This window comes from Echinops telfairi, unplaced genomic scaffold (genome assembly GCF_000313985.2).
Source record: "Echinops telfairi isolate 266 unplaced genomic scaffold, ASM31398v2 ScPeMD7_7412;HRSCAF=8450, whole genome shotgun sequence".
In the NCBI taxonomy this organism is placed as follows: Eukaryota; Metazoa; Chordata; class Mammalia; order Afrosoricida; family Tenrecidae; genus Echinops; species Echinops telfairi.
Window position 1 is genome coordinate 7171662 of NW_022111312.1, and position 12224 is coordinate 7183885.

The window sequence follows — 12224 nt, forward strand, 5'->3', positions numbered from 1 at the left end:
GAGCAACCCCTGACATTGCCAAGGAGTGCTGGTTTGAAGGCTACACCACTCCCAGTTGAGAAACACCGAATTCATCGTATTGAGCGTCAGTGTGCACAGGGGTGACCCAGGTGCAAAGGGGAGGGGGTGGGGGGTTCCAACGTTGCAGACTTGTGGCCCATGGGGCATGTGTGGGCTCAGGACTCTGTGCTTGGGAAGAAGGCTCATGAGTGATGCCGATGTCACCAGTACTTGAGCTAGACTGTAAGCACCCTGACTTCCACAGCTGAGAACCAGGAGGCCACTGTTCAGACTGGCTGACAAGGAGTGCGGGTTTCGTGGGCCTGAGCTCAGACATGCCCTGGGGGCCGGGTTTGGGGCACAACGTTCCAGTGGAGGGGGCTGCTCAGGCCTTTCACCTCTCTAACAAACTGGGGGTGGCCATGGAATCTGGCTGGGATTTCCACAGGTCTTTAACTGCCATGCAGACCAAGTGTGTGTTTGCCTGGCTCTCCACTGTAGCACCGGTCACCCAAGCCATCAAGTCAACTCCGAGCCATGGGGCCCATGGGACAGAGGAAAAACTGCCCCGGGGAGAGGCTGGTGGGGTGGACCACCAACCTCTTAGTGAGCAGCCGAGCCTGGATTACTGTGCCACCCGGGCTTCTCCACGGTACCTCGTATCTGGTACCACCGAACACACACACACACTACTGTACCTCGGTATCCTGCACTACTGAACACAAACACAAACACACACAAACACACACACACACACATTCACACATGCACACTCACAAACTGTACTGTACCTCGGTATCTGGACCACTGAACACACACACACACGCATGTACACACCACTGTACCTTGGTATCCGGACCACCGAACATGCACACACATACACACTACTGTACCTCGGTATCCTGCACCACTGAACACACACACACACACACACACACACACACACACACACGCATGTACACACCACTGTACCTCGGTATCCGGACCACCAAACATGCACACACATACACACTACTGTACCTCGGTATCCGGCACCATATACACACACACACTTGATACATATTTGTAGCCTTGGGTGCTTTGACGAGAAGACTTCCTTAGCTTCTCACGGTCCGTGATCCCACTTCCTTAAGTGAGTGAATGAGGCAGGATGTTGGCCTCCATCCCTCTGACCCATCCACCCATTTCTACGAGCGCTGGACCGAGGCTTCCGACTGCTCCACCAGCCCCGACTCACAGGGTCAGGGCGCGCAGTGGGGGGACAACCGCTCCTTTCCCATCATGTGTCACTTACCCTCGTACAAAGCAGGGGACCACCTCGTCAGCTGGTATCCGGTTGAGCCAGGAGGAACACACGCCGTGGTGAATCGGTCCTTCTCCATCTAGCAAAACAACCAAGGTAGTCTGGTCTGGTTAGGTCCGGTCTGTCTACTGTCTCCAAGCTCCCCGCCCCCACCCCCACCCCACTTTCTCCTTCCAACACACAAAACTCCCAAGGCCACCGCCAACTCTCTGCCTGCAGCCCTTGCTTTGAAAGGTCTCACTGGGGCGCAGTGTGTCGCTGGGAGTGAACCGGGGCCCTGCCGGGGTGGGAAAAGGGTGGACTCCAATCTGGCCAGTGAGAAGGTCTTGTTCAATGTGGTCTCGGGGAAATGCTGGGACCCACATTTGAACTGCTTTGTCAGGGAGGGGGGTGCTGGAATGGAGCTCGGTTATCCGAATGACCACCGCCAGTGTGATGGCTTGCGGCAGAGAGGGCCCCTGAAGGGGCAGGCATGGTGACATGCTGCAGCTGTGCCTTGGTCGGGGCTTTCAGGGATGCGGAGCGTCTAAGGGGGGGATCTAAGGCACTGGCTGAGGCTGAGCCTTCTGACGGCACACCTGGTCTCCTTCTGGATTCTACACAGCACTGGCTCTGCCTCCGGGGCCAGCGCTCCTGATGGGCTTCTTCCCTGCGTTTCCCAGCTTTGGATCCCCTCCCAGGGCTCTGGCCCTTGGGCGGTGGGCAGTGGTTTCCGAGGCCCTGCAGAGGTCCTTTGGGGAGTGGGGAGTGGAGGCAGTGCAGACCAGGAGGCTCCCCCAGGAGGGCGTCTGCCTACCCACCTCGGGTGCAGTAGGAGACGATGGCCACAGTGAGGTGCACCTCGCCGGGGTACATGTCTGGGGAGGAGCTGATGGAGTAGTAGCGCGGCTGCAGCAGGGACAGCTGGGTCAGGAGCAGGGTGGCGGGCATCTGGATGGACGGGAACTCCTCCAGCACCTCCACGATAGTGGGGTTCTTGCCCCATTTCCATTCCTCGTACTCCTGCAAACCCTGGGCCAAGCAGAGGGGCAGAGGAGAGCTAGAACCCCACTCCTGGTACTTTTCCCCCCCAACTAGGGCTCAGACACGCGCCACTCTTAAGCGTGGTTCTTCTGGGGTTCACATTCACGCTTCTAAATAACACGCACTCAGTGTGTTGGCCTCTTGCTTGCTGCCGGCCATTCCAATCCCTCTGGCAAGCAGGAGAAAGCTCTGTCAGGTGCATGCAGGCTGGGAAGAGGCTCCCACTGGGAGAAGCCTGCATGCTCCTCCTGTGCACGTGTGTTAGTTTTGCTGCAGCTTGGGCAGGTGAACCCTCGGTTTCTAAGCAAGGGCAGTAGCAGCTGAGACTTCCTGTATCAAACAGTCTAGGCTACAGGCCCTTTGGATCAGAAAGGACCCCCGCATTCAAACCAGGGCACTGTGGGGGTCCTCCTTTCTCTAAGCCTGAGCCAAGGTGGGATTTATGAAAGATCTAGCGTTACAAAGGAAGGGAGGGGGGAAAAAAAGAGTTAGGACAGCAGTTTCTACGATGATCAGACAAGTCCAAGACTCAAGGGGGGTTTTCCGCTTGGGTCTCAGAATAAAGGGCGATGGTCTACGCTAAACGAAATCAGCTTTCCCAAACGGTGCTGGTCTCCCAAATTTGAAAACGACACCATTTCCTCCCGACCGTCCTCTACTGGAGAACTGCTGTACCCACTAGACAGCTCTCCTGAGACCGAGTTGGAAAAGGCACCCACCAGTGTGGTACAGAAGAGTTCCGGGTGGTACAAATGGCTAAGTGCACAGCCACTCACTGGAAGGTGGGTGGTTTGAATCCACCTAGAAGCACCTCAAAAGAGAGGCCCGGTGACTGGCTTCCGAAAGGTCGCAGTCACAGAAAACCCTCTGCGGGGCATGCAGTTCCACTCGGATACACACAGGTCATCGTGCATCGGAGGCCACTCGGTGGCCATTACACAACTATTTTTTTAACTCAGGCTGGCCGGGCCCAGGGTCCCACCTTGCTCAGGACCATGAGGCGCTGCTTCTCCTCCTCACTGGTGGCCAGGGAGGCAAACTGCTGCAGCTGCAGGGGCGTTGGCGGCGTGGTGATGTCCAGGTAGTGCTTGAAGGCCTGGAAGACGGTGCAGGGCGGGAGGCGGAGCTCGTCCGTCCAGTTGCTGATGACACCTGTGGAGCCCGGTAGATCCAGGGCCCGGGGAAGGCAAGGCTGAGCTCCCAGGGCCTGGCTGCAGGAGGGCGAGCCTAGCCTGCTCCCAGGCACCCAGTGGGCTTGTGAAGCCCAGCATCAAGCCAGCTCCACACTGGCTCTGCCGAGGCTGGTGTCCACACCCCCAGAGCCGACCTGCTTCCTGTGCCTACAGCCAGGTTCCAGGGACCATGTGTGCCCACGGTATTAGGTCGACTGGCCCCAGACTGCAACATTGAAGGAGAAGGAAGATAACCGCACAGCAGCAAGAGGGTATGCCCACTGGCACCCCACGCCAGTGAGCCCCAAGGAGATGAGGCGGGAGGGGGGGGCAACTTTGATTCTGCCTGTGCACTGGAGACACTGGGTGGGGGGGAGTGATTCCCAAGGCTGAACGTGACTAACACACCTCACACTTCTCCACCCAGTGGATGCCAACCCCTGGCAGCCCCATGGGTAGGGAGAACTGCTCCGTGGGGCTCTCCGGGTGGCCACCTTCAGAAGCAGATTGCCAGGCCTGCCTTCTGAGGTGCTTCCGGAGGGGAGGGGGCAGTCGCCCCACCCGGGGCCTCCAGCGTGCACCCAGCGTTTCCCATGATCCCAGGGCTTGATCAGCACCCCTTATTCTTCACTCGCTCCGAGTCACGGCAACCCCTGGGTGGCAGGTGGCATTTGCACCCTCGTGTTACAGAGGACAAACACAGCAGCACAGAGCGCTTCAGGCACTTGCCCGAAGCCACGCAGATCCTGCGTGCACCGCTGGAGCAGGCACGCTCAATTCCCGCACTGGCGGGAAACCGGCTGGTCTGAAATCACCGAGGGAGGGGTGCATCTCTGTGTGGGGTGCCTCACTACCAGTGGGGCCTGGTGGCAGATGTCACAGTCTGCCCTGACGACACGTCACCATGGCACTGCTTCACCCCGCGCTCCCACTCCCCCGGCCCCAGCCCTGAGCCCTCAGGGCTGGCTGAGATGAAACATTGAGCACTGGCCTCTGAGACCACCTCAGAGTCAAAGGCAGGTGTGGTAGTTACATAATTTCGTGTCAACTTGATAACTAGGTTATCTAGATTAGGGTGGAGTCTAGTCTGTCAATCAGGTCGCAGCCCGATTGATGCCTCCTTATGGGCGGAGTCTTCTCATGAGCGTTCTGGGAGTTTCCTCTCTTCCTCCCTGGAGGCAGGACACACTCTCTCTCTGCTTCACCTTCCTGTTGACAGTTTGGATGGAGCCACGCTGATGGCAGCCAGAGCCCTGGAGATGCTTCCACTGCCACTGGACCCACAGGACTTTCCACCCACTGGCCTGTGATCTTCCTGCATTGGGCATCATTGCATGGGCTGCGTGAGTCTGAAGAGGGCTAATATCAGACTTATGGGCTAATATTGGACATATGGACTTGATCTGGACAGGGCTGGGATGTTTCCTTACTGTATAATTAGTCTATGATATAAAGCTCTTTCCTATTCATATTATGAGTCTCCCTGGATTTGTTTCTCTGGTCAACCTGATCTAACGAAGCAGGGATGGCTGCTCTTGAGCAGGTTGAGACTTGCCTTCATGTGGGTAAAGGGTGGGTCCAGTCCCACGAGGTCCAGAGGGCATTTTTTGATTCAGGGGAGGGGTGGGATTGGGTGGCAGGGGCGAGGAAGGAAGTAGGAAATTAGCAGCTGCTGAAGCCAACTTCTAGCTGACTAACCAGTCACCGGCCTTCCCTTGGCCAGTTGTGTCAAGGTTGTTCAGCCACGAGAAGGGGCGTGTCTTCAAATTCACAAGCTGGGGTGACAGAAACCCACTCCACCTGGGACTAAGAACTGGGAAGAACGGGTCCCCTCTTCCCCGGACTTCTCACAGGAGAAGGGAAAGGTGCCCCCCAGGACATACCCAAAGCTGTATTCCGTTCCTCCAGCAGCTCCACCTTCACCAGCTGGTTGGCCGGGGGTGCGTCCGTCAGCCGCTCGATCAGGGCGTTCACCAGGTCCTCATGGTTGCCGGGGAAGATGCCCAGGTGGTCCCCGGGCTGGTACTGCAGCTCCTGGTTCCCATTGGTGTGGAGCCGTACGAAGATGGTGGATCGGCTAAAGGGAAAGGCCAGGGGAAAATGGGCCAGGGCCAACCGCTACCCGTCCTCACTGGCCCAATGCCCCTCCTTCCCTGCTCCTGGGGGCCCACACCCACCAGGCTTCTGCCCTTGATTCTGCGCCACGGCTCTGACCACAGTCACCCATAAGCTGCTCTCCCCAAAGCCTTCCCAGTGGCCAACTCCACCGCCCAGGCAACACTGGGCATCGCTGTCCATGCCCCCTCTCCACTGCCTTTCTCTCTGCTTCTTGCACCCCGGGCTTTCCCCGCCAGCTCTCAGCTACTCCTTGGCTGGTTCCTTCTCTCTCCAAACTCTGGATGTTGGGGCAATCCTACTGATCTCCCAGAGATCAGTTTTCTCTAGTCCTGCCCCTGCTTGGCTTCTCTCCACATGCTCCCTATCCTCGGACCCACACTATGGGTGGCCGCGGGGGAGAAGTGAAGTTCCAGGAGGCAGGGGATTTGTCCTTCTTTGGCCCACTGCTCTGTTCCTGATGCCCAGACCCATGCCTAGCACCAAGTAAGTGCTCATAGAACATTTCCCGAAAGACAGGAGAACCTCAGATGCCCCGAGTTCCCTAGCTGCTGGAACAGGCTTGTTCTGAGGACCCGAGGCCACGGGCAGCCCTCCCAGTCTGCTGGATTCCATCGCACCTAGGGTTTCTAAGCTCCAACCCCATGTGCAAACAGGCCCGCAGACGGATGGTGAAGGGACAGAGACCATTATAAACTCAGGTTCCTGTTAGGCACAAATCCACCGACACAGGAAAAACAGAACTGCCCATCTAAAATGGACGGGGACACACACACACACACACACACACACACACACACACGGCCCAGGGAGAGAGCCTGTTAGCCCAATGGTCATCTCCCTTGCTGGGTTGGAGTGTCACTGAGGCCAGGGAGCTGTGGGAACAGAGGGAGTCTGTTTTCAGACAGACGAACAGACTGCAGTTTATGCAGGTCCCGGATAGAACACACGGGGGCAGACCGTGCCCCGGGCACCCCAGTGGAACGGGCCTCCCAGCGCTGCTTTCCCTTCCTTGCCAACCTGGTCAGTTTCCCGACAACCTCGCCCCCACGTGACGCGCCCCCGTTTTCCACGGTATGAAAATCGACGCCTGAAGACTCAGAGTCCAATGGGACTTGCTATTTCAAGGAGCTTTTTTGGCACCGCCGAGAGGCCTTTTGTGCCACAAATAGCCAGGCTGGTTAAAAATAGTTGTGCCAGGGCACTTTTGTTTTGTGTGTGTGTGTGTGTGTGTGTGTGTGTGTGTGTGTGTGTGTGTGAAGCAATTTCTTAAAGCAAGGCCCCTCTGTTCTCGGCACAGGGGAACATTTTGGAGCTGGTGACAGCGGCTGCAGACTTACTCTCTGGGATCCCACCTCTCTCCCTGTCCAGCCCCTGGTCTTAGGAGCACTCAGTCTCTTCGCTCTCGGGACGCAAAGACGTCATCGCCCGGGGGTGTGGCGAAGGCCGGCCGCCCGCCAGCAGGGGGCGCTGTGGGGCGTCTTCCTCACTGGGGGCGCTCTGCCTCTCCAGAGGGCGCCTTTCCTACTTTCTCCCATCCCGGCTTCTCTCTGCAGCCCATTTGCCTCCGTGCTTCCAGCGGGTGCAAAATAGAGACGCAGAGGCCTCCAACTTGCTGAGCTGGCTCTCGCCGGCAGCCACATCTCTTAGTCCTGCTGGCAAGTGGTAGAAGGTGGCAAGGCAGATAGGGGCAGACGAGGCTTGCCTGGGACTTGAGCTGGGGCGGGGGGTGGAGGGCGGGCCCAAGTCCTGCGCTGCAGCCACTTTAACGACTTTTAACTTAACGGAGGGGACTTTCAGAGCTGCTGATGGAGCAAGGCTGGCTCAGTGGTACCCCGCCCAGAAGGCATGGTCACCTGAGCCCAGGGCACCTTGATGGGGCCGTCCCTAGGGCACGAGGCAAGGGAACCGGAGCTCTAGTGTAGGATTTTCTGAACACTTTTTAAAAAAGCCTAGGGCACACACAGGCAGGCTGGGAAGCCCTGGGGGAGGGGGAAGAGGACAGTCTGGGCTGCAGTAGCCACCTGGCCTTCCGTACCCCTGCCCCAGGGCAGCCCCCACACGTGAGACATCGGAGTCCATGAGCCTTGTCCATCTTTTTTTTTTTTTTTTTTAGAAGAGCCATGTCCATCTTGTAAAGCAGTTCTACTCTGTCCCACGGGGGTCTCCAGCAGTTAGAATCCTGGCAGCATGCCCGGACAGACGGACACACACACTCCACAGTGGTCCAATGACAGATCAAAGAAGAAAGAACAGCCTGCTAACAAGGACCCAGCATTCCCCCCACCCCCCCAAAACTACCAGTAGCTCTTCAGTGAGGCAGTGATGGGCTGTGGCAGAGGGACCAGCCCGTCCAGGGTCCCTGGGGTTGGAATGGGCACAGCATGCACAAGGGAGAGCCAGAAGGCTTGAGGGGCTGCAGGGTGGCCAGCACAGGGGCATGTGGTTGGACAAGTGGTCCGAGAGCTGCCAGGGCCCCTATCAGCCAGGGGGTGGGGATTTGGGGTTTCTGTAAGTCCCCTGGGGCCCACCTGAAGGGCTGTTATGCTGGGGAGTGAGGGACACGCTTTAATCTACAGTCTAAAGCGCCAACTCCCGCTCAGGCGTGGAAAATGGATGGCGCTTTGAGTGAAGAGCCTAGGGACAAGGAGACCCGTTAGGTGGCCCGTGAGTCACCCCGACTACAGAGGGCTGTGGCTTTGCAGGGTGGTGGGGGTGGGGGGCAGTCGTGGATCTGCCATGTGGTTAGATGGCAGAGTCGGCAGGGCCAGCTGAGAGCATGCCTGTGCAGAGGTGGGGTGGGGTGGGGGGGTGGCACTGGGGTTTCTGGCTCAATGGAAGCCCCTGGCTGAGGAGGGAGGACTGGAGAGAAGCCATGCGAGCAGGGGTTGGGGGGATGGGAACCCAGAGGTCTGCCCCTGTCTAGACTCCCTGCTGGAATGTCCTAGCCCTCTTCAAAACACCCCAGGCCTCAGGCCCCATCATCCTGCTGTCCCTTTTCTCTGGATGTTCCTCTTCTATTCTCCATGCCTAATGCCGAAGGGGACCCAAGGTGGCCATGGCGCCGGCCCGGACTCATGGCGCCCCCTGGTGCCTGAGTGGAGCGGTCCTCCATAGGCTGCTCTGTCAGAAGTGGATCACCAGGCGCCTGCTGCCCTGGGGGCATTTCTGGGGGGACTCCCAACACCAAGCTTCCGGGTTGCAGAGGGTCTGTTAGCCACTTGCCCCGCCCCCCACCACTGATATGACTGAAGACCCCCTTTCCCTCTGAGGCTTATCTGGAGCCTCAGCCCGACTTAGCTGCACCCAGCCCCTCGGCTCTTTCTGTGTTGCTTGCTCATTGTTCTGATTCCCTGGGAAACGTGACTTCCCAACCAGCGGTCACTTTGGTCTTTACAGGTGCAAGGTGACCTGTCAGTCAGAGGGCTGCCCGCCTGCTACTGAGCTCAGTGCCAGCAAGGACGTGTCTGCTGGGGTGGTTTGAGGTGCCTTGGATTTCACCTCCTGGACCTAACTGCTCGGAGTCGGTAGGAGGAATTGGGAGAATGCTATGCCTGTTCACGCAATTTTCTACCCCCATCCCCACCCTGCATCTTCTCTTTCATGAACCTCATAAAGCCATAAGTGGTGTTAGGGCTCCCCAAAGTAGGGAGTACCTCAATACCGTGCTTTTAAAGAGCTAAACACCCAGGAACAAGTTGGTGGCTCTGCTCTGAGACAGCTCTCCTTTCCCGAGGGAGGGCAGAGGGCGTGGTTGGTTCTGGGACTTGGGTCTGACTCGGCAGCAGGGCACTGCCTGGCTTCCTGGCTGCTGTCCTCGGCTGGGGAGTCATGTTGGTCACCTGGTCTTTCACAGTCTGCTGCTGAGAGGAGTTTCCAGTAGGTTCTTGGTCCCTTCTCTTCTGATGCTACTTAGGCCACCCCTTCCCCGAGCGTGGGAGGCATACAAGGCTCTTTCGGTCTGTGCAGGTGGCTCTGAAGTACAGCCGGCAATTTCTGAAGGCTATTACTCAGATAATGGTGATTTCATTGATTTTAGCCATATACCCGTGGCACTCGGATAACTTTTAAATGGTTGCGAGGGACAAAATGGGCTCTTCGGCCTCAAAAGTTTGCTGACCCTGCCCTGGGGCAAAGACGGGCAGCGAAAAGGTGGGTTTCCCCCCTGCTGGGCAGTTGCCACCCTGACTCCAGTTCCAGTTGCCACCCTGACTCATGCGTGATGCCTGCATCAGGGTAGAACTGTGTGTGCTCCGTTGCTCTCAGGGACCGATCACCAGGCCTTTCTTCTGAGGCACTCCTGGGGTGGACTTGAACCTCCACTCTTTTGGTTAGCCGTTCATGCCACCCTGGGCCTTTGACATGAATGTTTGCAGCCTTTCTTGCCATTGTGGGTCAGGCATCTAGGGCTGACGGTCTCCAAAAGCCGCTCATCCGAGCTAGTATGTGGCAGAGGCAGGCTAGAGCCCGCTTCTCGCAACCCTCCCATGCCAAGGACCAAGGTCTTAAAACATCTTCATGGGCCATAGCCAACAATGATGGAGATTGTGTCCCATGGGGATCTAGGCACAGGCCTTCGGGGTGGGAAGAGAGTTGGTGCTGCAGCCCACGGCAGACAGGGCTGCTGGACCCTGCTCGAGCGTCTCAGGTGCCTGGCTGGAACGGCTGGTAGAAGGAAGTCGCCGGCAATCCCGGGACCCTTTTAGGACAACCTGTTCAGGCCGGGGATGGTGATTTCAGCACCAGGGCACTCGGACGAGGCCACCTGAGCTCCACTGCGCTGTAGCTGGGACCGAGAATGACATTCCCAGCGGCTGGGGGTGTGTCCTCTCCCCAAAGCAAAAGGTTTGGAAAGCAGAGCGCAGGAAGAACCAACAGGAGGACCTGAGGCGTGGAGGGGCTCTTTGCAGGTCCTTAGACTCGCACGGGGCTGTCTTCAGACAGTGAAACTAGTAGCATTGGGGTGGGCGGGGGTCTAGGGGGGAAATGAGCTGGTTTGGGATTACGATTATGTCTGACAATCAGGACTTCAAGGAATGGGGTTAGCTGTCTCATGAGGCAACGACGACCCTCCTGTCTTCCCAGAGGGATTGAAGCCAAGTCTGAGGTGCCCTTTCCTGCAGCCTCAGCAGAACTGCCCACAGGGAGGAGATGCACGGGCGGGCGGATTTCTCACTCCGATGCCAACACACAGCGGGCATCAGCAGCTCACCACGCGTGTGCGTCACTGTCAAAAACCATCCCTTTCTCATGTTAAGATATGGAAGCAATGATAATTTATAATGTATCAAGGGGTCACGAGGGTGGGAGGGGGTCAGGGAGGCGAAAACAGAGGAGCCGATACCAAGGGCTCAAATAGAAAGTCAACGCAGATGGCAATATATGCATAAACACGCTTGATCCAGTTGATGTATGGATTGTTATAGGACTGTAAGAGCCCCCAATAAAATGATTTTTAAAACAAAACAAAACAAAAAAACGACCCCTTCCACCTCTCTCTCTCCCCACTGCAGTCTCCACTGTCTCTTCTTGTCCATGCCCCCTAGGTCAGACTTGGCAAAGGGAAACCCCGAAACAGGCCAGGGAAACCAGCAACATTCCAGAAACCCAGATGCTGCAAACCAGCAAGGGGAGCTCTCTGCCGCTTTGCATACCGGAACCAACAAGATGTGGCCACTGAGCTGGGCCCAGTTCATGCCCCCCCCCCACCTCCTGTGCATCAGCTCAGAACTGTGCTCCCAGGACTGACTGTTCAGGAAGAGACTGCCTGGCCTTTCTTGGGTGATGCCCCAGGGTGGACTCAAATGGCCAACCTTTCAGCTAGCTGCCGGCACAGGGAGTTGACCAACCACGCCTGGGGGGCCCACAAGGGTTGGAGAGAGGAACCTGCGCTTCCCTCCGAGAAGCTGGGGGCGCCTCTGCTACCCAGAGTAACTCTGGGGAACCGGGTACTCCTACCTGGACTTGGGGCTCTGAAGGTTTTGACGGCTGAGGAGTCGAGCAGCTGAGACACGCTTTTTGTGGACACTGGACAGACCTGTTGGGATGGGGTGGGGGGAATAACAGTCCTCCTGAGATGAGGAGAAACAACGGTCAGTGGAAAAGCCCTTATGGAGGGTCCTTGGCGCTCACTTCCACGGTCTGGCCTCTGAGTACAGAGGTCAAGCAGCTGTGGGTGGGGTGGCTGGGGCCAGCGCAGAACAGAAAGCAGATTTGCTGAGAGTCCTTCCTTCCATGCAGGAGACCCAGGCTCGATGCCGAGCCGGTGCCTCTCATGTGCCGCTGCCGCCACCACCACCCCGCTGTCAGCAGACGCTGTCGTGCTGCTGTGGGGAGGACCGGGGTCAGTGGTGCCTCTAGAGCAAGGAAGACCAGGAAGAAAGGCCTGGCAAATGTGCCTCTGAAAACCTGCCAAGGAAATCCCCACGGGCCACAATGGGCGGAGCCATCATAGAGGATGGGGGTAGGGGCAGGACTGGACAGCGCTTCCTTTTGTTGTGCATGGGGCTGCCAGCTGCCGTGAGTTGGGGGCTGCAGGGATGGCAGCCGACAACAGCAACAAGAAGAGAAACTTACAACCATGTGCTTTCTTGAGGGGGGTGGTGGTAGCA

At 57.7% G+C, this 12224-nt stretch overlaps 1 protein-coding gene across 1 annotated transcript in view; it reads right to left on the minus strand.

Annotated features, from left to right (window-relative positions):
- Window positions 1-12224, minus strand: part of NOS1 (nitric oxide synthase 1) — a 93575-nt gene that overhangs the window by 12046 nt on the left and 69305 nt on the right. Inside the window, exons 17-21 of the mRNA XM_045296705.1 lie at window positions 11572-11684; window positions 5382-5575; window positions 3309-3478; window positions 2104-2314; window positions 1295-1382 (exon numbers count right to left, since the gene is read on the minus strand). Of these exons, the coding sequence (XP_045152640.1) occupies window positions 1295-1382; window positions 2104-2314; window positions 3309-3478; window positions 5382-5575; window positions 11572-11684 (776 nt within the window). The remainder of the gene's footprint in view (window positions 1-1294; window positions 1383-2103; window positions 2315-3308; window positions 3479-5381; window positions 5576-11571; window positions 11685-12224) is intronic.